The sequence below is a fragment of the Halichoeres trimaculatus genome, unplaced genomic scaffold, assembly GCF_033239565.1.
Source record: "Halichoeres trimaculatus isolate MK-OKI-2021-1 unplaced genomic scaffold, fHalTri1.1 fHalTri1_scaffold_3, whole genome shotgun sequence".
Classification (NCBI taxonomy): domain Eukaryota; kingdom Metazoa; phylum Chordata; class Actinopteri; order Labriformes; family Labridae; genus Halichoeres; species Halichoeres trimaculatus.
In genome coordinates this window covers 15375908-15402320 of record NW_027437181.1, presented here as the reverse complement: position 1 = coordinate 15402320, position 26413 = coordinate 15375908, and the positions used below count along the sequence as shown (strand labels likewise).

At 38.6% G+C, this 26413-nt stretch overlaps 1 protein-coding gene across 3 annotated transcripts in view; it reads left to right on the top strand.

Annotated features, from left to right (window-relative positions):
- gpc6a (glypican 6a) overlaps positions 1 to 26413 on the top strand; it is a 257930-nt gene that overhangs the window by 225873 nt on the left and 5644 nt on the right. For 2 of the 3 annotated variants that reach the window (XM_074666146.1, XM_074666145.1), the window contains exons 6-9: positions 600 to 743; positions 3086 to 3115; positions 23839 to 23969; positions 25769 to 25944. In XM_074666146.1, coding sequence (XP_074522247.1) covers positions 600 to 743; positions 3086 to 3115; positions 23839 to 23969; positions 25769 to 25944 — 481 coding nt within the window. The remainder of the gene's footprint in view (positions 1 to 599; positions 744 to 3085; positions 3116 to 23838; positions 23970 to 25768; positions 25945 to 26413) is intronic. The other variant, XM_074666147.1, reaches the window with a different exon arrangement.

The following is a 26413-nucleotide window of genomic DNA, read 5'->3' as shown; positions in this document are numbered from 1 at the left end:
CTATTTGATATATTTTTCACAATTTAGCCTTGTACAAAACAAATAGTCTGAGGATTTAGTTTTTCATTCTGAACAGTTTTTTCACATTGTAACCCCAGTTTTCAGTTTCATGAGAGTGCAAATACATGTAAATTGTAATTTATCTTTGATTCATTTTGCCATAAATACGACACCTCCTGCAAAATAACATCTCTGATACTGGTAGACAACATTGGGTACAGACATGTGCGACAGGGTTTTCTTATCTCAAATCAGAGACCAGATATCATTCAGGGAGGGAAGTGACAGAAGCTCTTCAAAGGAAAAATGTTGGTGTTGTAAGCAATCTACGACCTCTGTGGGAGATGACTGGATGTGTATTTGACAGAAAATACATGTTCATGCAATGCTGGCACAGTAAGAGGAACATACAGCTCTTTGCTGTTGATGAATCAGCTTTTAACTAACACACCAAAGAGGTGACACATATGCAAAATCAGGCTTCCTCTACTTACTGTAAAAATGCTTATTAGAAGCTGACATGTCTGTATCTTGTTTCACACTTCACTTGTGCTTCCTGCCCTCCCCACGGTAACCGTATCTCTCTGTGTTTATTCCAGTTTTTTCAAGGGTGTGGTCAGCCGAAGCCATCAGGAATAGGGAGATCTACACGCGGCATCTCAGACGTTTTCAGTGCTCGATTCAGACCCTTCACCCCAGAGGAGAGACCGACCACAGCAGCTGGGACAAGCCTGGATAGACTGGTACGTACAAAGACAAGGAGACTTTCTGTGAAAACTGTGGAAATGTATGCACCAGATGAATCCCATTTGAAAAATGAACTGTGATTCAAACATTGAAATAAAGAAATTGTGAAAGTATTTCAACCAGCAGAAGGAAATAAACAGTCAGGCTTCTTATAGCAGGAGATCTCAGGTCAAATCATTCATCTGAGGCATCAATACTTTCCTGAAATAACTATGTTTTTTTTAGACCCTCACTATGAAGCCTAATTGAGGCTAAAGCAGCCAATTTTATAGAGGTTTCACAGAAGAAATCTGTATTCTGCCAGCAAATGAGGCTAAACACTCTTCCTTTCTCAGCTCAACTGATTTTCAGACCTGCACAGAGGAATTTTTAAAATATCACTGTTGGAGGCAGACTCAGTGGAGACATACTGAGCTTAAGGCCAACTTACCAGGGCTCAAGTCCAAAGGCCCGAGAAAAGAGAGGCCTTTAAAGATTCCAAGAAAAATCTGTGTAAATCCCTGTTCATGTTGATCCCACACCAAACTCTTCAGAGGGAGAGAATATTTCGATTTCAAGCAAGAGGTTACAAAGATGTCAGGAATGCAGATGCTTTTCCTCATAGTTATTGAGGATGTATTACTCAGAGTGTGTATCGCTGCAGGAAAAAAGCAAAAACCATCATGAGAGCTTCCTAAATGTACCTAATCACAAAAAAAACGTTCTTTTCCTAGAATAAGCGCTGCTCTGCTCCGAGAGTCTATCCTAAAGTCAGTAAAACAGATCCAACATCCACCCACTGAACTTCAAGACACTGAAAAATCCTGAGACATTAATTGAGGCTATAAAAAGATCCATTGCACCATTGCACACGGAAACACGATGTAGGAGGTTGTCTGTGTCAAGCACCAGAATAAAGCAAGACAGCCCTCCTAAAACTGACAAGGTAGTACACCAAAATCCCACAGCTCTGATCAATGAACCCTCCAAGTGGCCTGCAACTGTGGATCTTTACTACTTTTGTCACAAATAAATGTAGCATTTAAGCCTCTAAAGGCTGGATGAATATTCTTATTTGAACATTTTACCAGAAGAGTTTTTAAAAGGTACAGAGGTAGGTACAAATATCCTTTTCCATGTGTTTTTTTCTTTATGATTTTGGGATTTTAAAGTGAGAATTAAAAACTTCAAGCAGAGATGAATAGTCATACACAATTTAACTCACCAGTGTGCCAAATTTACTGCCTTTTTGTGCTATGAACAAAATGTACTGATTGACATTGCAGTGAAATAGCAGCTGCTACTCAAAAAAGGGGCCCACAATAGGATATTATTAAATCATGTGTTTTGTGTCACCAAATTTCACCCTTTGACCAATCCATTTAGTGAATACTTATGTAATCCTCTGTCCAATTGCCAAATCCATTTATTAAATGTGTTTTTGTTCTTTTAAATAAAAGGCACAGTTGATAATCTTCTGCTGTGTAAGTTGTTTGATGGGATTATAATGGAAAATATGTAGGATCAGAGAAGCATATTAAGGCTGTGTAGCATGCTGTTGTCTACACTCTGCAACTTCTGGAAGTGATAGTAAGACGTAAAAGTGTTATTAGCACAATATTAATATGAATATGGTGAGGTTACTTTTAAAACAGTGTTCCTGAATTCAGTGCATCTTTACACTCAGGCTTTGTTTTGAAAGTTATCTAACCCCTTTGTTTCATAACATCCTCCCAGAGAAGAGTGTGGAAAGGGGGACAAATTACTGAAAGGCAAAACACAGTTGCAGAAAATCTACAGGTTCTGATTAATATTTTATGTTTGCAAGCTCTCAGGCCAACTTCTTGTATCAGAAAAAAAATCTTTTGGGAAATGTGGGTTGGGTTGCTCAGGGTAAGACTTCTTACTCACCCGTCTTACTCTGTAGCTGCCGTTTCGAGTGTAGATGTGAGAAGCAGGTTTTAACACGGAAAGAAACTTAAGCTGTAAGGAGCTGTTGCCTGCGTATTTTTACAAGAAAAATTGATTGCACCAAATCAAAAAGAACTCTTGTTCTTGGCCCCTGTTTGCAGCTCTCCAGCTTCAAATTGATGATTTAAAAAGGCAGCAATTTTTAAACTACGTGGGGAAATATAGCGTGGATTAAAAAGTTAGGGGTGTTAAATGTCAGAATGACTCGAGGCTGGACTTGAGGATGGAATATTTCAGCAGCACCATTTATCATTAAACTTTTACTTCACTAACTAATAGACATTCTTTTCCCCTTATTTTCTCTCTCCCTCTCCCCTTTCACTCACTCTTCCTGTTACCCTGATGTCCAATTAAATGTCTTTCTTCTTCATTTCTCTGCTGCTCCCAGAGGGCTGTGTGGAGGACAATGCAACACAGTGTAAGCATTTCATTCCTGCTCTTACTCTCACCTTCTCATCTGTCTTGTGGTGTTTTAATCAAGCTGTCCACAGAGGCTGGCTTCTTTACATTATTCAAAGTTAATATTGACTGCTTGTTTGTGGCATGGCTATTTTTTTACTTTCTGTGAAATATTTGCTTGTTTTTCTGGACTACTGAACCAAGTTGCAGAGGTCGGTATTAAGAACTTTTGTATTCAGCCCCTCTCAGTGGTTTCCTTCCTTTGAAAAATTTAAGACTGACAGCAAAGCAGTCTGGGCTGTTATTACCTTACAGAAAGGGTGTTGTGAGTTGTAATCACTGCCATTGTTCCTCTTGTTTGGCTGAATTTTATATCCCCTTTCTGTTGCTCGTTGCTTTTGTTTTCTTAAGTCTGGGAACGATCTGCTCATCACTATGATCTGCTTCTGTTTGCATGTTGTGTTGTCATGACCCAGCAAAGAGTCCAAAGTGTTACCTTTCCTTTTTCTCTGAGCATGCTGGGATGATGTTTGCGCCAGTTGTGCATTGTATGGAGGCAGATTATGCTCTGTGGCTTGTGCTGGTCGACTGATGGCTATAGATGTCAGGTAAATTCTCTGAGCTGATCGACCAATCAAACTAAAATCTTAAGTTTGAATCATGTTTGATAATGAAGCAATTCCATCTGTAATATGTACAAAAATGATTTTATGATTGCTTTTGGCAGTGTAATAACTTCTGTCCAATAAGAAGAGAAACATTAATGAAATGTAACAACTTATTACTAAAATAATTGTTGCTGCCACCAACTGTATGCACTACAAAACAGATATTTTGTAAAGTTGTCTTACAACATTCAACATAGGCCACATTTACCCAACAAACCCTTGAAAAATGTTTTATTACAAAGTATTAAAAGAACAAAAAAGACTCCTAAATTAATTGCAAAGAGTAAAGGTAATCTGCAAATGGGAAAAGAAAAATTGGCTTTCAAGTTTTTGAACAAGAGTGTCTGATTACAAGACACAACAGATTTCATCACATTTGCAGAGTTATTAAACTCTTTATAAGCAATTCATGCATCATTTTGGTCCTTTTGTATCTTGAAATGAGGCATTTTTTTCTGGACTTTTCGGGTAAATGTACCTTATGTTAAGTCTAATAAGACAAATTTTATTAAAAATTTGAAAGAAGCACTTCACACACATGTAAAGATTTAAGTTTTGCTATTAATGTGTATTAAAGGGTACTGCTTACAGTATATTTCTCAGTCAAGGGGAAAGGGTTTTATATAAAGGAGTTTGTGGCAGCACGCTCCTTTAAAATTGTAGGAACTCTGGTGAAACAAAACAAATACAACTTTACTTGCAAAAGAAAAAAAAATCAAAGAAAATCAATTTTAACATAAAGAATAGATTAGGATTTGATTTGGTATTGTTCTCATGTTCTCAAACAGTTAACACTGGGTCGTTCCCTTTGTGTACATCAAAGTAAAAAATAATAACACATTTTGTTACCCTGAATATGTAGCAAGAAATCATCTGCGAGATGAACCGCAGCCTTTTTTACCCAAATAAGAATTATGGGTTGTCTTTAAATCTTTAAAACACTGTACATGATGACAGATTTTATTTTTACCGTAGCAGTTGAACACACAGATCTGTAGGGAAAAGCTGTGAACACAGGCGAGCCCTTGCTATAACTTACAATGCACACGTGGTGATAAAAGCAGCATTTTTTTTGCTTCATACAAAAGTGACTGTGAATGCAGCAGCTGTTTGTGTTATCAGCGGAGCTGTTCATTTGTTTTACATCAGCGAGTTTGCTGTGTGGTGGCTTCAGGTACAAAAGGGTTGAGTCAGTACGGCTTGAATTACCACAGAGGTTTATTTATGAAGCTCTAAAGCTCTCAGACATCCTTCCTCTTATCCTATTTAGTCAAGAGTGTTTCCTCTTCAAATCATTTGTCGCTGTTTAAATTTTGGTCTGTTTGCCGATGATTTGTGCTAATGTGTCTCTAACAACCCAGCCTGTCATCAGGCTGGATCTCAGATCAGAGCAGAAGTGCTTACAGTACACACCCTCTAATCTTCTTTTTTTGTGCGTACAGCTAAACCATCTGAATCTAAAAGAGGTCTGTCTTTGTTGGGTTTACTACGAGTTCTTCAGCTGAATCATGTAACAGCTTAGGTTAGCTCCATGTGACCAAAAAAGATAAATAGTCTCTTGAACTCTAAAAGTACCTTGGGTTTTGATTCATGATTCTCTTGCTGTATTTCACTTTTTTGTGGTTCTGAATCTAATGGAGATTACTAGACTATGTCCCAAACACTGGACCCTATTTGACTGCCCGATGTTGTTTAATATAGATTAATGGTTCAGTGCTGTGGTGCTGATTTATTGCTGAATAAATTCCCTTTTCCCTCTAACTCAAAGGAAAGCTTTTGTTAGAGTCACAGAGAATTATTCTTTCAATGCCGTGCCCCATTCTATTGCACCAACCTCAGGAAAAAAAATATATCACGTGACTCTTTTTCATCTGATAGCTGGTGTGTATAAATGCTGTCTTAGGTTACTTACTGTCGGTAACCACGCCCCTGGCTGATGCTTGTGACACCTTTCTTTTCACAACCATTTATTTTTGTCAAAGACATACCTGATTATAATCAGTAGTTAGTATTTAGTTTGAGTTTAAAAAATACTACCACAGAGTGGAAGCTTTATTATTGCAACATAATTAAGATAAATCAATGTCTTTGTTGTTTAACAGTAAAATGCTCAAGTATTTCATATTCAGATTTTATTTCTGGTGAGCTAAGGAAGAGTTTAATACCTTGGTGCCAGATTTTATTTCTAATCTTTTTTTCCAATGTTAAGCATTTCTGACACAGTTTTGACTGATATGACTGTGTAACTGTCAGCCCAAGCTGACATTGCCTGGAGGACATGTCATTACACCCTATTTCCCATTACACAAATGCTTGCAGAAAAAAAAATGTGATGAGTACCCTTAAGGGATTCTATCACTGGTTTATTTGACCAATTCCTAAATTTTCTGAGGCTCTCTAATGGGTTGTTTGTTGCTGAACACCGTTGAAATGTGTATGCAGTTGGAGGGGAAAGTAAATCAGTCATTAGCACTGCCCAGGCCTTCCTCTACGCTCCATTTCACGTTGTTTAGCAGCGAGCCAGGGCCAGGAAACGATCTAGCAATGACCATTTTTCTCCAGGAGGAAAAAGTGTAAAAGAAATGATCAGCATTTTATTTCTTCAATCAATCACAGTAATTTAGTGTTGATGGGCGCCACATATCCATGCTCTCATGTCCATTTGTTATTGTAGCAACACTATACAGAAAGGACTAATGGGCTTTATGGAGATTTAGGGGAACACATTGTGAATTTGAATGCCTAGAAACAAACCCAGAACAGGACATCCCTCAGCTCCAGGATAAGGATAGAAATATCATTTCCACATAAAGTTTCTTTGAACCACAGCATCAGGCATTAAGAAAACACTCACAAGCCCAGTGTAATCTGTAATGCACAAAAATGATGATTGTGACCGTAGGTAACATGGCCAAACTGGTGAAATTCATGATTCTTGTCATAATATTGATCCAGTAACAGCCTTTTTGGAAAGCCGACATACACTGCAGATCTCTTCCCGGCAGTGTTTCTAGTAAAACGCCTCCATTTCTGTACAGATCAGCAGGCAAAAAGAAGAACAAGTGTTAAAACCAGTTAATCGCAATGGCAGACTAATTCAGTACACTGGGCATGCTGAGTTAATGTTTTAGCTGCAGTGAGAACCACAGGGTGTGAGTGCTGTTGGGGTTTAAAACTCTGTATTACTTTGTGCTGACAAAGATCTTGAAAAAAAGTTTATACTTTCAGCTGTCTTGACTGCATATATGCTGCGTCTATTGGACTATAGAGGAGTGTCTGTTTTTGTTAATGTGGTACAAGGGATACAGGTAACCCCTGCCAGCCTGCCAACGAGGAATAGCCTAACAGTAGCATTAGCTGTAGGGACCTTTAAAGTGAACCCTGTGACAGTTCACAATCTGAATGCATCCTGCCGTCCATGAATACAGCCATATTATTACGATGACAAGGGTGAGGAATACAGAGTAGCATCATAAAGAATTGGCTTCCAACTGACTCTTATCTTTCCTCTTCTCTATGGGTTTCTCTGTTCCAGTAAACAAGAAGTAATCTCCTATCATTTTCTTGTACAGTAAACCAAAGCAATTTTGCAATCGCACTTCGAGAAAAGTTTAGATGCTGAGAAGAATATTTAAAAAAAAAAGACTTCATGGTTGGCACATTATTTGAGAATAAAATATTTTGTTAAAATGTGTCGTCGTTTTACATGTGATGCCTGCAACAACCTGTCCAAGAATTTTAGAATAATGTTAGTGAGCCTATAATTGCAAAGAATTGGATATTCCATCGCCCATAGTACATAATATTTTAAGAGATTTAAAGGGCCTGGTGGAGTATCTGTATAAAAGGGCAAGGCCTAAAACCAAAAACTGTATGGCTTTAAGCCTCAGTCCCTCAGACAACACTGTGTTTAAATACAAGCTATGACTCTGTAGTGGAAGTCTCTGCATGGATACAAATTCAAATACACAACTACTGTCTGTTAACACAGGTTGTCGCTCCTTGCAAAAATACAGGTAAAAATTGTAACAGGGGAGAAGAAACCATATACAATCACAATCTTAAGAAATAATGCTGCAGTAGAAAAATAGGTCACAAGAGCATTAAGTGTGCATGGACAAGCACTATTTGGTTATTTTAGAAAAGGGCCACGGACTCGTTCAACTTAATACAGCTTCATTGTTTAAGTGCATAAGGGGATCAACCAGACTGTGACTAACTGGATGTAAGTTTCCTCGCTGTCCCTGGTTATAATAGTTGAGTACAAAGAGGAAAAGTGCTGCTGATACTTCCTTCCTGCAGTGTTCTGATAAAGAATTGACCGTCTTGGTGCTTATTCAATTTAAAATTGTGTTACAGCACGTAAAACATTCTCCCTTTTTTCTGGTCTATTTTAGATTTTCACTTGACACCTATTATGATGACTTTAAATTAATGGGGTGGCAGGAACTGGGCTGTTTCACCAGTCACCTCCATGGCTTAATAGAGGGCGATGAATCCGTCCATCCAGAGATGATTCTGTCCGTCAAAAGAGATGGAAAGCTGACAGAGACTGATGTGTAATCAGCCGTGCTCGCTCAACAGAGACCTGTCTGTGAAAATGAATTGGGATTAATGGACGTGGACAGACACAACAGATCAATGCGGCCACCCTCTAACTCTATAGTGTTTAACGGCAGCTTCACTTATCACTTTACTTCCTCACAATTTCTTTAGAGTAGTCTGAATTGGCCTGTTTCTTCAGATGTGTTTTCAGAAGCAATTTTCTTGCTTTGGTGACTAATACGTGCACATATGTTTTGATGCATCACAAAAACAATGCACTTACTCGTAAAATGTCTCCTTGGATGTGATGTCTAAGATTTCAGTGCTGCAGTTTCTCACAAAATACAAGTGAAAATTGGAAGAAAAAACAGCTTATAGCACTTTCTGTCAGTGTGCCTGTTCCTGCTGAAAAAAGGATAAAAAAACATGTGTGCTAGACACCCATTGTTCTGGACAGCTGCTTGGGAGATCAGCACGGTATGGTTCTCTTTCAGGAAGATACTGGGGTAAATTACAAACCATTGTGAGATTTTTTTCTGCAGGTTTTGTTACCTCTGCATGGTTTTCTTGGCAAGCTCACATAGACAGTTGTTGCTCATTATTGTGAGAAGTTGTTTTTACATGTTGTCACCGCGGCAGTGCTGTATGACTTAAAAAGCAACGACAAATATGAACATCACCAACTCAAGTAGTCTGCACAAACTTATGTCTAGATATGAATACAGGATATTGTGGGTAAAAACACTTTTTGGTTCAGTCACTTTCTGGTGCCTTTTTGTTTTTTTTCAAAGCATAAGATGTTTAAGGAAAAGAGTCTATGGAGGATGACTAGGTCTGTGGAGGGATTCAGGCTATCATGCAATTCCCAACCGTCTGTCACCTCATGAGAACTTTGCTCCAATAATTCTCTTCGGTAAGCTTGTGTGCTCTAAGGTGATGTTTTGTCACCATCCACACTGGCACACAGGTGTCAGTATACCTTCAAACACACCAAAAGACACATTCTTTGTAAAGGGATTTCTGTATCTACAGATTTTCCAAGGAACATTCCAGAAAATCCCCAGAATAACTTTGCCCCACCCCCCCGCAGTTGCATGCGTCAGATTAGGAACCACTGCTCTAAGAAATCCTCTCTCAACTCCAACTCTACATATGCTTCTGAAGTCAATAGACTCTAAAAGATGACATCTTGCGGAAGAAAAAGTCTTGGCTAAATACCCTTAATCACAAACTGCTGGCTTCGCCCGAAGCTCCAAAATGTTGGCCATCACTCCTGAGGACAGATATCTTCATTGGATGAAAGCCAGTGGTTTCCTAGATAGCAGCTTAAGTATTAAGCATCAGTGATGCATTCCACACCTGGCAATCTCAAACATGTGGGGGTTGTTTCAAATTAATATCCTGATAGAGACAACCAAGCCTGAAATTGGGAAGCACACACCTCTCTGTGCAAAATCATTTGCCGACCAATCCCTGGGCACTGTCATGTTGCAGTCATTAAAAGTTTCCTGGCATTGGCCAGGATAATTGCCATTATTTCTGGCCAGTGCCCTTCAAAGACTCTCTGAAACCATGTACCTGGAGGTATGTGTATGCGATAAACATGAAGACACAGTTCATTTCCTGCATTCTAGCCAGCAATAATTAAAGATAGTTCAGTATTTACCCACTCATGTAGCACACAGTCTGGACACCCTATTATCTTCAGCTGCAGTGTAGACTGGAGTAATTTCCCATCTCAGGCTAAATTTGGGTCCAAACTGGTCGACCAAACCTGGCTGCTTCCCTTCTGAGCAGCTTGTCAGTTGACGCTGCCAGAAAGCCGCAGCATGTCCTGGAATCTGTCTCAGCTCCTGCCTCACTGCTCATCACCAGGCTTTTTAGCCCTCTCCTGTTTCCCATGACATGGTGTGGTTAGCGCTTCTGCCTAAAGGTGGATGTGTTTACCTTGCTTTAACACAGCTGAGCCTTTGTGAGCTAAACTCATCTGTGCAGGCAGGCAGGCAGACAGGTAGGCTGGAATAAACCACAGTGTGTCCGGGAAAATCCTATTTAGTGCATTATTCAAAGCAAGGAATCACAGAAAGCAGGGCCATTGTGTGTGAACCAAGCTAACCCAATTGCTGTGAGCAGGAAAAAAAGAAAAGGCAATTTTGTGCTGTTTCCCCTTAGTGATATCCCCAGCTTTTGAAAAAGAAGTCTTAATCGCTCTATCCTATTTAAATCCTCTGCAGAGAGAGTGGTTCAATCCAGGATACTATGAAGTGGCTCCAGTCGGTGCCCATTTGACCAAGAAGCTAGATGACTTTGATCCTGCATTGATTCTTGCATACTTATCAAGGTTAGATGAAGCCTTATGTTGCTCAATTACAGCCTTTTTAATAATTGTATCCTAGTCTTTCTTATTTAGTCCAAATGTCTGTGCCAAGGTAACCAAAGCTTTCTGTTCTGAATGTGGTGATAACATTTTAATCCCAGAGCTAGGACTGAATCCCTGTTGTGCCTTTGGATTCTGGTTCCAGTTTGGCATGAGATGCACAAGAATTGTTCCTTGTGTGATGTTACTGTGTGAGAGTTGGATGGTATCCAGTGACTAAGATATTGACAGAAACAAATTATCCTCAATTCTGTTGTTTTTGCCTATAATTAGCTCAAGGTCAATCAATACTGATGCCATCCCTCTGTTAATTATTCATCAATTTCCATTTCTGCTCATTGCTGTTGCACTGATGAAGGGGTCTGAGGCTGTTCCAGTATGCACTGGATATTTCACTCATCAGTTTGTGGCCCAACACCTGAACACATTTGCATTTTTGACATTTAAAGCTTCCTGGCTGAAGAGTTAAATGAAAAATGTAATTAACACCAGCATGCAGGGGATATCAACTCATTTCTTCCATAAAATAAAGACGTGTGCTCTGAATATCTTTCATATTTAGAGGTTTTGGGTTCATATTTTATGTCAGGACTGCTGTGTAATTAAGCAGACTTAAAAATAAAATCCAGAGTCAATATGTCAGTGCTTTTATTAATATTGATGATTGGCTGTATTTTTATCAGAAGTATAACCAACTTATATAAGAAGTTGCTTAGAAGGTACCTTACCTCACAGAGAAGCATCTGTTTATAAATCCCCTTTTCCCCAAACGGTATGTTTACCCTTGGGATGGGACACAAAACCAGCTGTGTATGAAACTTCCATCTGTGCTTACATTAGTCAGGTCATGGTTTGTTTAGCAAGAATGTGCTGCGCTGAAACTGCTCAGCACCCGTATCATTTGTAGAACACATTTAATGCTTCAGAGTACCTAATAGGAAAGTAAACCTAATATATCAAAGACGTGTTTAATATTAAACCAGTGCTCTATGCAGATGAAGAACAACATTGTTTATTCTTTAGAAGATTTGCAGATGCCTCTTACATATGTTGCTGTCTCTTCAACCTCATTATTTATTTAATTTTTTTCCTTTAAAACATTTTAATTTCCACTTTCCTTGCACAAATCTGTCATCGATGCATGCCCTGTTGGTGTTGGGAATGATGTTGCGTATTTTGTTTGCCAGTAGTCGAACCATCTTGAGACCTAATCGAGTCAGTATCAAAGTGTTGACCCCTCTGTTATCCATCTCTGATTTTCAGCTTGAATAATAAATTATTTACAGGGATGGGAGTCCCTCAGCAGAAACATCTTTCCAGCTTGTACTTTCAAAGACTTTTAAAGGGACAGGTGCTTAAATGGGCACAGATGCCTTACTTCCCCCAAGTCTTCCCCTTTTACTTTTCTCCCAGCTGTTTGTTAATATTTCACAGAGTTTGCATCATGAAAGCTAAATAGACTAAACTCAGAATCAGCTAGAAAAACAAACCTTGGTGAATAATTGCTCATTTCGTAGGAAGAACAAAAACTACCCTGACACTTAAGATCAGATAATGCAATTTAATTAATTAATTAATTACGACAATGCAGGGTCATGTATTTACACAGTCTCTTTGAAACTAAGGCACAGTGTGTTGAAAAACTGTGAAGCTGTATCTCTTGCTGTGTCATTTCACTCAGTTATCCAAACAAATTAGTAACTTCTTACAGAAAACCCATCCAAATGAATCTATGTAAAACTTTTTATATGTTAACAGAGTTAAAACATGCTTATTCGAGCTGTCAAGCAATTAATAAGGAGGTTTTATAAGACCTGCAATACAAGTTGGGTAACAGCTCTCTTAAATACAGATTCTACCATGGATAAGATAATTTAATTTAAACTGTGTGGAGCAAACCTTAAGCTTGTCTATACATCAAAGTATATATGGTTTGATATTTTTTTTTATTATTTAACCTTTATTTTACTAGAAATAACACCATTGAGATGCATGATCTGTTTTACAAAAAAGTCCTGGGCAAAACAGCAGCACAACAAAGTTTCACATGGATGGCAAGACAGAGACAATAGACATTGATAAATCAACAATTCACCAAGTTTATAAACTAGCAGTGTTTGGCAGTAAAACAAGTGCACAGACTCATCAAGTGATCCTTGATCCTGGTTTTAAAATAGTCCAAGCTAATATTATTGTCCAGTTTCAGATAGGCTTGTAGCTCAGACCAAGATGAAGGAGCAAAAACACTAAAAGCTCATTGACCAAAGACAGAGCAAGTTCGAGGAACCACAAACAGAATCCGACCATTTGAATGAAGGTTACAGCCAGTGACAACCTGTATTCTTCTATTATGCAGGGAAGACAGGCCAACTTTGTCATACAAGACACGGTGTTGTGTGCAAAATCTTAACCCTGAGACAAAGCCCAATGCAGCATGGTAAACTCAGTCAATAGGGCAGATTAAAAGATTGCTGGAATTAGTTTTTTCCACGCAACAAATTAGAAACACCCTATGTTTCTGTAAAAGAAACCCAGCTTCACCCTCAGATTTTTGTTAAGTTCTGGGTGTGATGACTTAAAAAAAAAAGGTTTTTCAAATGTGTCAAGCGAGCCAAGTCGCAGAAACACTTGAGGGAATCCGGAGCTGGTCAAAGGTCAAAGTCACCTCCCTGCCCTGCTCTCCATGGTCACAAGTCCCTGTTTGCTTCATGATGAAAATGCATACAGGAATCAAAAGTTAACTATATGGATTATAAAATTATGTTAAAAATAAGAGACTTGAATTTCATACCATCCAACATTCAGTAGTTCAAGGTTAAGTTAACATGTGAGCACAGTCCTCGGTTATACTTTGAAGCCAAAGCAGCTCTGCAAAGCAGGCAGTCCGCCTATGCTCAGTGTCTGGTTTGAAAATGTCTCTTCAATCAGAAGAAAACAGAGCTTCTGACAAACCCAGCTGGTTTTGTGAAAGGTTATTTCTCTTTGAAGTAGTCCAGCAGTCACAAGCTTGGGAGCCTGTTTGTTTTCTGGACTGCTTCTGCACTGGCTGTGTTTTTTGTCCGTCTTTCCGGTCATATTTTTGAAGGTCTTCTGTTTCTAATCTATTCATGTGCCTCTGGCCTGATAACAGCTGACCTTTAACAAGCTTCATCGGACTTGCACCAACACCTTGATGATAATTTTATACTCATTATTCTCCGTCCTTGATTTGGAGACTGAAAAAGGCAATTATTCAGTACTTTGAAAAAAATATTCTCAAGACAGAATTTCAGTTAGTAGAAATTAAACTTCATACAAAGTGAGTGCAGCAACTTTTGACATCATTCTCACAAGATGGGTTTCAATAATCTTGTATTTTCAGTTTGAATATCTATAGTCTTAGATTATTCTTGGTGATTACATTCCTAGTTTCAACAAATGTATTCTTTACTTGTGTCATCTGTGTCCTCTTACATAAGTTTTGATTGGCAGATACATCCAAAAATTTGAGAAGAATCTTCTTTGTGTGATTTGCATGTGAAGTTAGATACATAATAGAGATATGAACACAAACTCCAATGTTGACGTCGGGCAGCCTGTTAGGTAAAATGGTTGTCATGGGGACGGGTTGTGAATTGAGCACTAATAATACTTACTATCTGCTGTTTGAATTACCGACTGATTTTTTTATGGATACAAAATCTCCACTTAGCACATAATTAGCAGAGACATGATCAGTAAAAAGGGGAAAGTATTGCATTAACACAGTCACCTGCTGCGTGAAAAAGAGTTCTAAAACAGTCAGGCTCTTTGCTGTGAAAATTACTGCTGCTTTAACAGTCACTGAAACACATTTTCACATGTAATGAAGACAAAAGCCTATTGAAAACTTGAGTCTGCACTTGAAAAACATTGTGGTGTTACCACTCGAAATGACACATCTTACAGGGTTTTTGCAATTTACATAACAGTTTAAAGTTAAAGATGGCATGTTAAAGACCCAGAAAACTGCTCCTTTGATTGGATCTAATTTCTGTAGCCTTTGATTCCACATGTCATCCATTGCTCCAAATAAATCAGATTTCTTTTTGTAATAACTGCTTTTGTCTCTGTTAAACAAAAAAGTCCCGTGCTCCTGCCACGATCACTCTCTTCTGAAAATCTGACCGCCAAACATATTAATATTCAAAAGGTAATGGCCTGAGAGTTTCTGGCTCTCAGCTCTCTGATATCTCTGTGCACATATTACCTTGGCCCTGGCTGTTACCTTGTGCTTTGTCATAGAAAGAGACAGTTTGAATTTGCTGCCTCTAAGCAATGCAGTTAGGACAAAAATATCTCCCTTGCCCCACCATCAGCTCTGATTTTTATTCATTACATGATAAGAAGTGTTATATTTCAGCAGACAAAACCATGTTTCTTTTCACCTTTAAACACTCAGAGGTACACTTTGTTTGAAAAAGACAACCAAATAAAAAGAAGTTGCTGTTTCCCACTGAAAACACACACCGAGGTGTTCAGGAATTGCTTCGACCTTCTGGTTGTCCACAAAAGCAGCTCTGACCATTGCAATGTGCTCATGCACAATTGTCACATCATGAGACATTCAGTGACTTCAGCAACTGATGTGACCTGAAACATGTCATGCAGTCCCCAGTGTCTATTTCTCAATAATTAATCTACAATAAAAGTGTGATAACACTTTAAAAAGGCTCATTTAACTGAATTTTAACACAGACCTGACACTGGTGCCATCACCGATAACTTGGCAATTAAATTGAGATTAAGTGAGATGGATGTTAAGAGGGTGTAGTCCAGCTTCAATCTGGTGCTCATTAACAATGTGAACTCTTTGGTATAATTTAGAAATTCTTTCACCTTATTCTACATATGTTTTAGTGCTCAAGAGCAATGCTTTACCTGTGTGTCTTAAAAATGAGACTTATCTCTTTTGGATTTTCTAAATACTAAATAAACTTGCAAATGACACAGATGTGGGGAGAGATTTCTCTCCAGCACAAAAGTTGACTCATGATTGATATAAACTATGATCTAGGTTTGAGACTCTTAAAGGGTGCTTAACATTAAATAACTCATTAAATAACATGCTCCACCTTAAATAACTGCGTGGGTTACCTTATTGGCTGCAGGGCAACATAAACAAACAAACCACTAGAGCTATCAAAGCTAATTAATATCTTATTTTACCCTGAGCAGACACAGAAATTAAAGAGCACCTTATCCGAATGAAGCAGGCTCACTTAAAACCAGAGTGCATTGCCTGGACGAAGCCAAACAGAAGCCTTGTCAAAAAAATAATAATAACCAAAACTGAACTACAGTAGGAAGTTTGTGGCTGGTTGTAAAACATGTGAAAAAACTTTTGTTGCATTTTTAACTTTCTTTTTTAACTGTTGACTCATGAAGCTCTGCTACACTGGTCTTATTTAACCCCAACTGCAGCTTTTTATACTGCTTTTGATCTGCTGTTCTTCAATTGTGTCTGGAGCTCAGAACATGTATCACAGTGAAAGTATTGAATTATGTGTATCAAATCTGTCAGAGAGGAATTCTCCATTTATCTGGAACAATACTCTATTAGCTTTCTCAAGGCTCCATTTTAGGCTCTGGACTTTTTCCCTGAAATCAACGAACATGGAAATGACATAATTGTATTTGGAAAACCAGAACTCCAGAATTAGTGTTCTTACAGTTTTAATTTCATCAAGAAGGTCTTTTAAGGTTGATAGTTCAGTCAGTTACGCATTTTTTCTGACTTGGAAGAGATGGAAGGATCACAATACACCACATTGGCTTCACTTTCCTGGCTTTCTGTCAGTTTAAGGATCCAATTAAGGGCAACACTTTTTTAAGACCTAACATAGGTCTCTAAAATGCTCCAGTCAGAGCACTGAGATCAATACATGCTCCTGGATGCTCCTATACACTCCAGAGTCCAGGATCAGGAGGTGACATGACCTTTCAGATGCTGCACTCAAGTTTGATTTTATACCTATCTATCGATATATATATATATATATATATATATATATATATATATATATATATATATATATATATATATATATATATATATATATATATATATATATATATATATATATTTTTTTTTTTTTTTTTTTTTTTTACATTAAAGAGAACATGACCTGCAGCTTCATATCTACTTGTCATGATATTGTTTACATATCTAATTTTGTTGCTTCACTGTAGATAAGTGCACCATATAAATTTTTTTTTATAGATTTCAGGCAGTTCAAAGTTCAAACATAGATTTCAGACGAAAGACCACAGTTTGATATTTTGGTTTTCTGGCCTTCCTTTGACAAAATGTGCAAAAACTGTGGTTATAGTTGAGATTTAATTTAAATTCCAGGCTTCTTAATCAAATTATTTTGTGGTCAATTTGCTAGGCATACAGGGATGTTCCCTGTCTAGACATATCGGATGCAGGGTTCTGCGATCAGGCCTCTTCAACTATTGAGCGAAGGCAGAGCTGTGTCCCAGACTTCTAAAATCAAGTTATTCTAACCAGCTTTTTAGTAATGCTGCTTTGATTTGACTGCTGTGCCGTCTGCTGTTACTATTTGTGCTTCTTTTAAAAAGATGATCTGCTTTTATTTTCCTGCTTTTTTTATTAAATTTCTCTCTAAAAGTAGGGAGTTGTGTGAGTCATTTGACAGGACCGACTGCTGACTGCTGCGTGCTTTGGTTGCAGTTAAAGCTTTTTTATCAAACACAGTGAGTCATCGTGTAGCACAGTGTTTGTGTGAAATCGATTAAGAGTGGCTCTACTAATGGTCCATGTGTGTTCACAGAATCACTGTTGTTAACAAGAACGTCAGCAGTGGCCAATCATGGGGTTTAATCATTGCTTTAGTCAGCTGTAGCTCCACTCACAGTCTGTATTACAGCCCTAACTGTGACATGCAGGTAACTCTGGGCTGGACACAAAGTTGTGTGTGTACCCAACAGTGTTGAACGAGGCTTACAGTATGGAAACTTACCTGTTGAGGGGCTCAGAAAGATTCCACATAAAACTGATAAATCTGACCTATAAAAGTTCCTCTGAAGTTACTGGGCCTACATTTACATGAAATGCTGACTGGATGCCCTGCATGCTTAGAGAGATCAACAACCACTTGACATCGTCTGAAGCTTGTTTGTAGAAAGTCTTTCATTGAGGCAGCACACATAGGAAAGAAAGAAATATATTTAAATATTTGGTCTGCTCTTTGAAGGTTTGCTTTTGCACTTTTGGCAACTGAAACCTTTGAAAAGATTTTTTGTTTATCTGTTGTTAGGTCAAATGCACAAAGTAGCTCAGATCAGAGCAAAATAAAATAAATACATTGAGGATAATGCAGCCAAATAAATAGCTATGGCATTATATTCCCTCTTTTTAATACATTCAAAAAGAAAAAAGGAAACGTGACGGGCATTGAACAACATGATGTCTATGCATTGTTAATAATTTGAACAAAAGTGAACATTGTTACCATCATGGTTCCCTGCAGAATACTTTTTTTTTTAATTGATTGTAGTTTCTCTGACAAAAAACTGCCAATCATGACCTCATTAACAAAATCAATATTGTGTCTAAGTGAGTAAAGAATCATATCTCTGCTACATGAAACTCACTGTGTGTGTGTGTGTGTGTGTGTGTGTGTGTGTGTGTGTGTGTGTGTGTGTGTGTGTCTTATTGTTTCAACAGAACACCCTGTCATACTTACATATATACATCATGATTAATAGATTTACGCAGTTATGAATGAAAGTATTTTTGCCATTTCATCTTGAAGCTTCATGATTGTATTATATCTTTAATCAAAGTAGACCGTATCAATGTGTGTTTAAACTGTGAAGGTTGAGTAAAATAAGCGAGCACAGTCGGATCAGATCCATATTTTGTTCTTGGTGCCAGGCTGCTTTGGGCCATCATAAATCAGAGCCATATCAGCGTGTGTTAAAGCTAACCAGCTTTGGTGTCTCTATGACAGGATTACCCAATCAAATGTGTGGACAGTCTCCTGCAGTGGCATCCTGTTGGTGCAGGCCCTTTCATGTCCTGTTAAGACCCTGAGGCCTCACTGTATGCTCTCTCCCAAAATCCCCCCTCTAACTAGGACATGATGAAGGATGTGTGTGTCTGTGTGTATGTCTTTTTAGAAATTTCGTTGCAAGTGCTTGGGATTTTTGCTCTTTTTATGGCTATCATGTGTGTCCACTTCAACAAAAATTAGCAAGCAGGCTTGGAGGGAGTATTATATCAGAGACAAATTTTCCTCGCTGCAACAGTTAGTTCATGCTAATAAGGTGTTTGGATCTGATTTTGGCATCATCACTAATGTTTAACTAACAAGCCTTGTTTATTCCAAAAGGTCTGGGCCTGTATTCACAAAGCATCCTAAGGCTAAAAGTAGCTTTTGGTGACGTCATTCTGAGAAAAATCTTAGAACTCTTTGAATTCCAAGAGTTTTCGTAGAAATTTCCTTTGGTAAGATAAAAGTCACTCCTGAAGAGAGCTCAGACAATCCACCTCCTAAACAGTCCAGTTATTGAGCATATGAAATTCTATAACATTTATACAATGGTTAATATCAAAGAAACTGATGTCAGCAGCCATAACCTAAATGGTAGCCTACAACACTATAGAACACCTTCGCTTTGTGCTGTAATCTCCGCTCTCGCTTGGGACTGCAGCATGTACCAACTCTGCTCACACTTACGTGCAATGTGGGCCCAAGGAGAGGGAATGACGCATTGATTCGTTGGTTAATGTGCTCCCAAGCCTGCCTGTTCCCTCGCAGCGTGATCCCTGGAAGTTTCCTCTTAATACTCTTTTATTCTTCTCCAAGAGCTGTGCCAACGGCAGGCACTGTCTAGTTCTTTTTATATCCGTTTCGTTTGTTGTTTTGGTTGTTCTGCCAAATCAAACTGCTTTTTGAAAGTGCGCCAGTTATCACAGGAAATGCTGACAGCTGAGTCTGCGTCCACCTTTTAAAAAATCGTACACACTGACTTGTAACATTACCAGCATGGACAGTAAATAGAACAATGAGTAAATCAATATAATCAGCGTGGGGATGAGGTACGTTCAAACATTTTGAAGTTGTGTCACAATTAATTTAATTTAGCTGAGTTAACTTTTTCCATTCCGAGACACAGCTCATGACAGGCACCTTATAAGTGTTAGTAAGAAGGCTCAAAGCCCGCTTCTGACTGGATGATGAACTTGTCTGACTGTTGGTAGTGATGAAGTAACAGGCGATGGTGTCGTCTGAGGCCGATCAGATGAAAAAGCTGATGAAACTGCAAAGACAGGGCAAGGAGAAAGCCATACTTGAAGAAGACAGCAGCAGCAGTATGACTGGCTAACAGTGAGGATGAGATGCAGTGTTCTAGGACTATAAAGGTGACTAAATTATATGACTGAACATGCATGAAGGAGTGAATGTGACATGGTGATAATAAACGAGCATGCAGAGTGAAGTTTGCTCGTTAAACTTTTTCTTTTTGCTGGGGCTTCAGTTGTTGCAAAACATGAACAGCAAATTGTTACACTCAGAAGAAATATAAAATAGTGCAATGGGATTATAATTCTACAATAGGATTATAACAGATCCAAGTCTAAAGCAGCAAATCCAGAATAAGACGTCTAATAAAATGGATTCCATAAATGAATACAAAGAAATAAACCCAATAAAATATGTAAATCCAATAAAACAGTTTCAGACTGCTTAAGTGATGTGAGTGAGAGTTGTGGATGAAGCAGGAGTGGGGGATAGGGGTGAGTTGTTCTTTATAAATAAACAAGTGGTTTTAAAGGTCATCTGAGGGTTTGAACTCTGTTTACAGCATTTTACTGAATAAATGTTTGAACGACAGTGTTGGATGATTTTGAGGACAACAGCTGGCTGATACAGATGCGTAACACTGTTGATTATTGAGCATACTGAGAAGTAGTTATGTAACTCTTCATACCTTCAGCACCCTCCAGAGGTGCAGTCAATTCAAACTTCATGTGGTCCTTACACTATTCAGCGCTGTCTTTATCCAATGAGTCACCAGAGACAGTGGCCTGTAGCTAAATCCAAGATTAAGAAATTTTTCTTCTCTCTTTCTTGAGTTATGACTTCAGGCTCTGCAGGGCTAATCTGATACCTCCTGTTTTCTGTCAGCAGAGCCCTTTGTCCCACAACCTTACTGCACCACCAATAACTACGCTCAGTGTCTGGACATGCTGACTGCTTCTACAGACAGCTGATTTGTCTGATTGAGTTCAACTACGTCTTTGGGTTAACCTAAACCAAACAACTATAAAACAATGCAGTGCAAAGAGGTGCTTTATCTGCTTCTGGGAAGTACAAATGCAGGCTATGGTGTTTTTTAAAGGTAACCATGATTGGTTAGAGCAGGTTTATTGGGTGTGCATTTCTCATGATCTTCAGGTTTGGAGCATCTGAGAAGTTTACAGTAACTTTGAACAACCATTAGTGTGCCAAGTTATCTGTAGTGCAGCGTTTCAAGTGGAGTTATGGCTGACAAATTTATCGCTGGGTCCACCTTGAGCACTTCGTTCACAGCCTGACTATGACCTTTATTTTGTTTTGAGAAAAGTTACATTTTGACGACTTATACCTAAATTATCTAAGATAACACAACAACTCTAGCTGTTGTCTTTGAACCTCCCCTCTCGTGCTGTATGTTGTTGAATAACTTGTGAAATACAAACATTGAGATAAAAATATAATCCTTGACTTGAGCTAGTTTTATATTAAACATGCCTACCTCCAAGCCAAACATCATTTCGTTTCAGCCAAAATGTTTTTGTGTCACTCGCTTCATTCTGATAAAAGAACTCGGAGCTATTTTGTGATTACAGAGCAATGGTGCTCCTTAATTTGATGTACTTTAATTAGATCATTAAACAAAGATGGCTTGTTTCTTCTTTAGTTGACACTGAGTATTCAAACTGTTCTTTTATGTGATTTAAATTTATTAACTCACCAAGTACAGCAACTAAAAACGTTTTTTGTTTGAGTCTACCTTCTGTAGTGATGGGCTGAATTCATTTGAAAAAAAAACCTTTTAAACTAATAGTGAAAAATGTATGATTACACTCAAAACACTGTTTGAAAAAGACAGAAGTCTACACCTGATAAATATACATCTCAAAGAATCTGCTACAGCAAAGTGAGACCAAATCTATCCAAGCTTTTTACCTTATTGTTATTAAAAAGTGGGCAGTGCAGTTTCAGTTGCTAAGATATTTGCTGATATCTGAGTAATGTTACTGATGAGTTAGAAAAACATATGGTTTGCTTTTATTAGGCTGATTGAGAGTATAGGATAGGATGCCCCTTCAACCAATAAAGAGATGTCTGAGTTGAATGCCGGATAACTTTTCGTACTTTTTTCTTTTCTTTTCAAGCTTTGTGGTTCAAAGGTTAAAGTGACGCTTATTCTGCTTTGAGTAACAAATGTTAATACCAAGTTTTGCTTTTAAGTCCCTAACCAACTCTTTTTTTTTTGCTAATGAGCTGTACAATGTAATTTCCTCTTGGGGATCAATAACATATTTCTGATTCTGATTCTGATGTAACTGATATTTAGCATAAAAGCTTTTGACCTTGTATTAAATCAAACTCTGTGTTTAAAATGTGTGGGCATGAATTGTATGAGACACATTTTGTAGACTTATGCTTCCAGAGGCTTGAAAAATGCAGCAGCAGAAATTGGTTTGAGTCCAAAACAATTTGCAGAAAAAATTGCAACACTGTTGAAAGCAATAGAATTTCACAGAGAAGGTCGGAACCCATCAACAGTGCTCTTTCTTGCCAAAATATATTCAGAAAGACAGAGACATACAAACACACACACACACACACACACACGCACACACACACACACACACACACACACACACACACACACACACACACACACACACACACACACACACACACACACACACACACACACACACACACACACACACGTGCAAACTCACTTTGGATATGTCACTTGTTTAAGACTGGTCTCAGTATTTGTGGCTGGATACAGAAGAGAATATGTATCTATGCATTCTGTTTTGTTTGTGTGCAACAAGTTTTTAGACCGAGACCTGATGCTTGAACTTTTTTATAGAGATGAACCAAACTTTGAAACTATCTATATGAACTCAGAAAATTTGTTGAATAGAAAAGAATAAGCACTCTTGATTGAGATATTGTGCAGTTTTTGAAGTTTTGTGATTGAAACATTGCACATTATCATTTACAGAGTGATGACGTATTTCAGAGTTTTTGAAACAGAGCAGTAAGGAAAAATTACCATGTCAAGTGACAGTGAGGTAAAAATAATGCAACTTGTTCTTTTAGCTTATCTTAAAGTTTAAAGCAGGGGGAACCATTAGCATTGATTTGTGAAAAGCTTTTAAACATTTAAATTCACTGACCAATAGTCTGCTTTCACTTTTCTTTGACAGAAAGTGTTGGGCTTATATTATCCCAGTCTTCATGACTGTTACCAACATTATCAAACTCAAATCGACACAATGTATTTCTGTACATGATGAGACCCTGTACTTTTTGTCTCCCCGCCTGCTCACTGGTCACCCGTTCAAACTTCTTGCTGAGTCCAGATGGAATCAGTCGGGGGTGACCGCTTGTGCCAAATATCAAATTTTAAACTCCAAATCTGTCTTGTGTGAATCACAGATGAACACAATATGGATGGAAGTGCACCAAAACTGAAAAAAAGAGGTAAGGAGAAGAACTTTGGGCAGTCCTACAGTACTTTTACAGTACTTCTCCCCTGATGGAATAAATGAGCAGAAGGGCTCACGCAGATACGTTTTGCTGCTACATGAATGGGAACATACATGGGAACAGAACCCTGGAAGCTTGTTGTTTTTTTTTTTTTGTTTTTTTTTTACCTTCTTTATTCTCTAAAACTTGTATCACAGCCACAAACACTTAAACTGTCTCTATAATAACATCCAGGTCATTTTTGGGAGTTATCTGACTCAATGTACAAGAATGAACTTGAAATTAACTCCCAGAGCTTTATAAGTCGTGTCCGTTTAACTTAAGAGCAAATTCTCTCCTCTCAGCCTAATGTATTTCTGTCCTCTGTTTTGGCCTATGGCAGGTGATAGACATCAAAGAGAAGCTGAAGGAGTCCAAGCGGTTCTGGACCAACCTGCCAGATGACATCTGTGCCAAAGGCAGGCTCACCGAGTCTGACGAGGAGCAGTGCTGGAACAGCCACACGAAGGGCAGGTGAGGACTTCTGCTTTTCGTCTCTATCCACGGCAGAGTCACCGCACTCGCAGGTTATCACACTTTCCCTGCCAGGGATTTAAATAACCACAGTGTGTTCCTGGATTAACTCTCTCTCAGTAAGTACAATGGTTAGTGCTTATATGGAGAACTTCAATATAAGCTCCGAGGCTCTAATTCCCACAGGGCTGTGGAGTTTCCAGCCCCTCTTATCACTGCTGCAGCGTGTAGAGGATCCCCGAGCCATACACTAGATTGGACACTGAGTTGTTTTCTCTGACAGTGAACCAGAGACGCTGGCTGAGAAAATACCCCTTACTGGAGCCCTCGACGAGTATTAAAAAAATCACCAGATGGTGCAATGAAAGAATGCTAGTTCTGTTGTTTGTGCCAGCACCTTTTTAGAGACTGGCTTCAAATCTGGAAGGTAAAATGATGCCCAGAGATGATAAAATGTCAGTTAGAGCCAGAGCATGTTAAAAGTGTGCTATGAAATCAGGAAATTCGTCTGTTGTTTAACACCTCAGTTGGTTTAAACTCCTGTTTTACCATCATAGAGCATGTTTATATTGAACTGAGACACTTGAACAGACATGCATAAAAGCTAAAGCATAAAATAAGGCTGTAACTTCTTACAAACTATACCCCTCTTTCTTGTAAACATATGTTGCCTCCCTTGATTTTGTTTTCATTGAACAGCAGTGAAATATGTTTATCACTCTGATTTTGACAAAAAAAAAAGTAATTTGCTGCTAATGACTCCCTGCTGCAAAGGGTGCTCCTATGATTTAATACTTGTTGTTTCTCAGCTTGTTACCTAAGATTGTAAGATTATGGATAGTGTAATGTTTGTGGATGGTGAGGATGTAAAGTCCTGCACAAAATGAATCCATAAAAGGAACAAGATGAACACAGTTGCAGCAAAAGAGGGAATAAACAACTGCATCTGCTACAAAATAACAAGAAGTGGATCAGCTCTGTAACCACTGCTGAATGACTTGACATGTTTGGGAGTTATTAGAGAACGTCATGTAAACAGTTAAATGAAAGTTGATAATCATGGGGTTAAAAAAATCACTCTTTTCTCTCTCTCTCTCTCTCTCATTAAAAATGCTGCTTTAAAAACAAAAGCTCCAGGAGAATGTGTAATGGAAGAAAACTGGAGATACCCTCATTAATGCAGAAGTACATCACAAATACCATTTCAGTATTAGCAGCTACCTTAGCCTTAGATACAAGGAAAATTGTTTCGATGTTTGCAACTCTATTATTCTGCAGTAAACACAATGGGCTCTAATTTCATAGACCAGGTGCAAGCGCAGGTGCACCTGCCCTGCACCGGCCTTCACCGCGCGGACAGGGCGCGACTGGCGCACTTTGCAAGTTTGCTGCAGTGTCAAGAGGGGAGCAGTCAAGGCACAGAGGAGCGCAGAGGAGCGCAGAGGTGTGCGTTCACACCTCCCTCCGTGCAAATGGCAGAGAGGGAGGAGAAAAGCCGTGAGTGGGTTTAACACAGCCGAGCGCTGTTTTCACCGATCAAATGAGCACCTCTCCTCGGTTTTAAATGCCAGGCTTTCGCCCCCTGCACTGCACCATGAAATTAGAGCCCTTTATGTGTGTTTATCTGCTGTGTGTTGACCATATTCCTTTTTGCTAAGTGTCACTGATGCCACTTGAAAGCTTAAGCGAATGATTTTGCAAAGCTAGCATATATTTGCAGTCTCATCTGCCAAACACTGGAGTTTTTCACTGTAGAGAGAAATCAGATGATGTACGATTTGATGTGTCACTGTACACAGATACTTCCCTGAGGTGGTGAAGGAGGGTCTAACTAACCAGCAAAACAACCCTGAGGTGGATGTGGATATCACCAGACCAGACACACTGATACGACAGCAGATCATGGCTTTGCGTGTCATGACCAATAAGCTCAAGAACGCCTACAATGGAAATGACATCTACTTCCAGGACTCTAGTAAGTCCCTGTTCCCAAGGTTCTTTGAACGTGTTGGCAAAGACAAGATAATAGTAATAATTAGTTGAAGTTCTGGTACAGCTCTCACAAACTTAGATGAATAGGCCTGCAGAAATATAAACTGATATCACTGAAAGTCTCAGGTGCCATTCGTGTAACAACTCATCACACCAATCCCCAGGATGCATCAGTGATGTACTGTGTAAAGTGTGACATTATGAGTGGAATAAATAGCTGTAGGTGTGGTGACGCACACAATGATAGACAGCAATGATTTTGTTTTGGAAGATGTACAACTCCGACGCTGCCAAGACAGAAGCCGTTGTTTCTCTCTGATTCTGTGGCTCTTGTTCAGCTGACAACACGGAGGATACTCCCGCTGAATAATTACTGCCACTAAATTTTGTGCCTCAACTCAATTTCTGTTGCTGTCATGTTTGTTTTTCTGGTATGAGTTGTGTCTGCCTCA